This window comes from Gasterosteus aculeatus, chromosome Y, assembly GCF_964276395.1.
Source record: "Gasterosteus aculeatus chromosome Y, fGasAcu3.hap1.1, whole genome shotgun sequence".
In the NCBI taxonomy this organism is placed as follows: domain Eukaryota; kingdom Metazoa; phylum Chordata; class Actinopteri; order Perciformes; family Gasterosteidae; genus Gasterosteus; species Gasterosteus aculeatus.
The window spans coordinates 21,083,668-21,088,767 of NC_135709.1; the positions used below are offsets into that span (position 1 = coordinate 21,083,668).

Consider the following 5,100-nt stretch of genomic DNA (forward strand, 5'->3'; position numbering starts at 1 on the left):
ATTTAGTTCTGGTGATTTTCTGTACTGTGTATTCAATTAATTGTGTTTTTTTTCTTTGTTATTTTTCTTACAGGGGGATGAGGAGTAGTTTAGCCCTGCTCCGGAGTTTACATACCTGCACGTAGGGTTACTCTCCTGTCTAACAACACTAGCTACACCTGGCTGGGCCACCTACTGTAAGTTTGGGTAGGGCGCCTTGTTAGTGTGCCAGTTAGTGTTTTTCGTTGGGAGATAGGACAGGTAAGGGGGTGGGAGGCATTTTGTTCTTTTCTTTGCTTTGGTACCGCCAGCCCTCCTCATTTCCCCTGTTAACAGCGCTTAAATAAAAGCCTGCTTACCCCAACTTCAGGTGATGTTGTTTTCTTGCACCTACGACGCCATACCCGTTTACTGGTCACAGGACGTCCTCGGGCAGTGGCGTGAATCCCACTCCCCTCCTGGGGAGTCAGAACGTAACAAGTGGGGGCTCGTCCGGGATTTGCGCTCTGCTGCTTGGGTGTCCCTGTGATCGGTATCTGTGGTGTGGTACAGGTGTGGGTGAGGACTAGCTTGTTGTGGTTGTTGTAAACGTGTTCCTGATTGTTCAGTTTGATGTTTGTATTTGGTGTGTCTTTGTGTTTATGTAGTTAGTTGACTCGTGGCATACAGCATGGCGTCAGGGGCAGTTGATTTGTTTATTGCGGACCCTTCTCTTGAGGGGCTGTTGAAACTTACTAAGGTAGACCTGTTGGCTGTCGCGGCAAATTATGGCATCACCACAACCAAACAATCACTCAAACCCGTAATCGTTGCAACCATATCACAGCATTTATTGGCTCACGGTGTTGTTGCCTCACAGGAGGAAGAGGAGGACAAGGATGAGGAAGGGTTGGAAAGGGTGGAGGTTCCGCCGGGCTCCTCGCCTATACGGCCGGAGGGTGGTGTGGGGGTTGAGTCCCGGGTGCCTCTAACCCTGCCCAAGTTTCAGCCGTCTCCTGAAGAGTCTGGTAGGTCGGTGGAGACCGCTAGGCTCCGGCTTCGTGTAGCCCGTCTTGAAGCTGACCTTAGGGATAAGGCAGAAAGGAGACAACAGGAGTATGAGCTAGAACTGCGTAAATTGGACATCAAGAGGCTGGAAGTGGAGACCAGCAAAGAGATAAGGAAAATGGAGATACAGGCAGAGACGGAGGTTAAGATACAGATACGGCAGCTGGAGCTAGCTGCTGGTGTATCCTCCTCCCCACCAGTTGGTAGAGAGGGACCTTTTGATGTTGGGAGAAACATAGCTATCGTACCTCCATTCCGTGAGTCAGAGGTGGACTCTCATTTCTCCGCCTTCGAGCGAGTAGCAGGGGCACTTCACTGGCCTAAAGAGGTCTGGCCTTTGCTACTCCAGTGCAAGCTGACAGGGAAGGCGCAGGAGGTTGTGGCGTCTCTGTCCCTGGAAGAAAGTGGACAGTATGACCTGGTGAAAGCTGCTGTTCTCAGAGCTTACGAATTGGTTCCAGAGGCCTACAGGCAGCGCTTCCGGAACCATAGGAAAAGCAGTAATAAAACTTTTGTAGAGTTTGCTAGGGATAAAGAGTCTCTGTTCGATCGCTGGTGTGCTGCTAGCAAAGCCTCTACATACGCTACCCTTAGGGAGTTGACGTTACTGGAGGACTTTAAGAGTCACCTCCCAGACGACATAGTCGTTCACCTGAATGAACAGAAGGTAGCAACAGTGGCACATGCAGCGGTCATGGCAGATGAGTACGCTTTGACCCACAAAACTGTGTTTTACCCTAGCACGCCTACCCATGGACCCAGACCGAGTAACTCCCAGGCGGTGAGAACTTCTCGTGCTCCTGCTGCCCAGCCCTTCACTAGGGGACCTAGCAAAGCAGAGAGGGAATGTTTTTATTGTCGGTTGCCAGGCCACCTAATCGCTGACTGTCCTACGCTAAAGGCTAAACCCAAAGGCCCTCTGTCGCCATCACTGAGTAAGGGTGTTGGCTTTGTGGGCCCAAAGAAGCCCTCAGTAGTGTACAGCCCTTTTCTCTCTAAGGGGTGGGTGTCTCTGTGCGATGAAGCGAGCCAGCAACCAATAACAATACTGCGTGACACAGGGGCTGCTCAGTCTATCATTGTATCTACATCGCTACCCTGGTCTGAGAAGTCATATTTTGGATCACATGTTTTATTGACAGGAATTGAGATGGGCACAATATCTGTGTCGTTGCACTGGGTTTACCCGTCGTCGTCTATCGTCTCTGGCCGTGTCCGTGTGGGTGTGGTCCCACGGTTGCCAGTAGATGGGGTGTCGTTTCTACTGGGCAACGACATAGCAGGGGGCAGAGTGGTCCCGGTCCCAGAGGTTGTGGACAACCCAGATCCCGCCTACACTGGAACGGAGACAGACAGGTCAGTGTTTCCTGCGTGTGTTGTGACACGTGCGCAGGAAAGAAAAATGAAGAACGTATATGATGTTTCATCCTTATATCAAGCTGTGTGTGATCCAGACCCACGGCCTCCCAACGAAAAGGATAAGTCTCCTCCACCTTCAGTTGAGCGCATACCTGAGGGGAGTGAGTTGGAGTTAGTAGAGTTGGTAGACACCATTACAAAGAGTAAGGTGATTGAGTGTCAGCAAAATGACGAAAGCCTGCAAAAATGTTTTGAGGCGGTAGATAAACCAGTTACTAAGGAATCCAATGTTGCATATGGTTTAGAAAACGGTCTATTAGTAAGGAAATGGACTGCTCGACCTTCAGTGGGTGTCAGCGAGTGTGTTTACCAGGTTGTGTTGCCCACACTGTTTCGTCAGCAGGTGTTGTCGCTGGCTCATGACTACACGTGGGCAGGGCACCTGGGCATCCGGAAGACTTATGACCGTGTCCTTAGACACTTCTTTTGGCCTGGTCTGAAAAAGGATGTGATCAGGTACTGCAATGCTTGTAAGATCTGTCAGCTAGCAGGAAAACCAAATCAGGGGGTTCCTCGTGCTCCATTGTTTCCAATACCAGTGGTGAGTGGTGGGTTATGATCGACTGTGTAGGCCCTCTCCCAAAAACAAGGGCTGGCAACCAATTCCTGCTGACTATCATGTGTTGTGCGACCAGGTTTCCAGAGGCTATTCCTCTCCGCAAAATCACCACCAAAGCAGTAGTCAAAGGACTCATAAAGTTCTTTACCACTTTTGGGTTACCTAAGGAATTGCAGTCGGACCAGGGGTCCAATTTCACATCATCCTTGTTTGCCTCGGTGATGAGGGCATTAGCGATCACCCACCAAACGTCCAGTGCCTACCACCCTGAAAGTCAAGGGGCGTTAGAGCGATGGCATCAAACATTGAAAGGCATGCTAAAAAAACATTGCTTGTCTGCTCAGACGGACTGGGATGAAGGGCTACCTTTTGTTTTGTTCGCTATCAGGGAAACAACTCAGGAATCAACAGGGTTCAGTCCAAATGACCTGGTGTTTGGTCACACAGTGCGGGGTCCTTTACAAATACTGAAGAAACAATTGTTGGGTGACAAACAACATACCGTGACTAATGTGTTGGACTATGTGGCAAAGACGCGAGAAAGATTGCATCTAGCCTGTGAATTAGCAAAGGAATCTCTTTCGGCCACACAGAAACGGATGAAGTTGAGGTATGACAAAAAAGCAGTGAAGCGCGAGTTCCTCCCTGGAGATCAGGTGCTGGTATTGTTGCAAGTACCTGGTTCATCGCTATCAGCGCAGTACTGTGGTCCATACACTGTGGAAAAGTGTGTTAGTGAGACAAATTACATGGTCAGGACTCCTGAGCGGAGGCACCCTTTACGCCTTTGTCATATAAATATGTTAAAGGAGTACCGAAATGGGGACAAAAACAAACCTGTACATCCAAGTGGGTCCAGCCATAATGTTGCTCAAGGTCCGGTGGCTGGAGTTCTGGTCACAGAGGTTTGTCCTGAGGATGACATGGAGGATGAAGTAAGGGAACAGTCTGGTAATGTTTTGACCAGTGAGAGGTTAAACAATTCTGAAATGACCAAAATGTTGCCGTCTATAATGGAGCATTTAGACAAAAAGAAACGGGAAGACCTTGTTTACCTGATCCATGCTTTTCCCGGCCTTTTTCAGGACGTTCCCAGTCGGACAACAGTGTTGGAGCATGACATTGATGTAGAAGACTCCAAGCCCATCAGAATGCATCCCTACCGTGTGAACGCCCGAAAAAGAGCGGAAATGAGGAAAGAAACAGAGTACTTGCGGAAAAACAACATGGCTGTGCCTAGCCGTAGTCCATGGAGTTCTCCCTGTATTTTGGTGCCCAAGCCGGACGGTACCTCGAGGCTGTGTACGGATTATAGACGAGTAAACGCCATTACTGTACCTGATTCGTATCCTATGCCCAGAATAGACGACTGCGTCGATACTATAGGTTCCGCAGTTTACGTAAGCAAGCTAGACATGCTAAAGGGTTATTGGCAGGTGCCATTGACCCCCCGTGCCTCCGACATTTCTGCTTTCGTAACGCCAGACAGTTTTCTGCAGTACACCGTAATGGCGTTTGGAATGCGCAATGCGCCCGCCACTTTCCAGCGTCTGGTTAATGTGGTGTTAGCAGACGTGCCCAATTGCACGGCGTATCTAGATGATATTGTGGTACACTCTTCATCGTGGGAAGAGCATGTAGCCACATTAGCGGAAGTGTTCCACAGGTTAGCAGCAGCTTCCCTAACACTGAACTTAGCAAAATGTGATTTCGGGAAGGCAACAGTGACCTACTTAGGGAAGGAAGTAGGCCAGGGCGAGGTGCGCCCCATAGCTAGAAAAGTAGAAGCTATCGAGTCATTTCCTGTCCCAATTACCAGACGCCAGCTGCGGCGATTTGTTGGTATGGTTGGTTATTACCGTACATTCTGTAAGAATTTCTCTACGGTAATGGCCCCACTCACCTCATTACTGAGTCCGAAAGTGCAATATGCATGGTCGGCAGAGTGCCAACAAGCATTCGAATCTGCTAAAGCTCTTCTTTGTGCCTCCCCAGTTTTAGCAGCTCCTGATTCCAGCACGCCCTTCAAGCTGGAAGTCGACGCCAGTAGCATGGGTGCAGGAGCAGTTCTGATACAGGAGGATGACAAGGGAATC

At 49.5% G+C, this 5,100-nt stretch overlaps 1 protein-coding gene across 1 annotated transcript; it reads left to right on the forward strand.

Moving 5' to 3' along the window:
• The first annotated feature begins 497 nt into the window (after nucleotides 1–497).
• LOC144391290 (uncharacterized) lies at nucleotides 498–4,701 on the forward strand. Its single transcript, XM_078097917.1, has one exon. The coding sequence runs from the start codon at nucleotides 650–652 to the stop codon at nucleotides 3,002–3,004; it is 2,355 nt and encodes a 784-aa protein (XP_077954043.1). The 5' UTR covers nucleotides 498–649; the 3' UTR covers nucleotides 3,005–4,701.
• The last annotated feature ends 399 nt before the right edge of the window (nucleotides 4,702–5,100 follow it).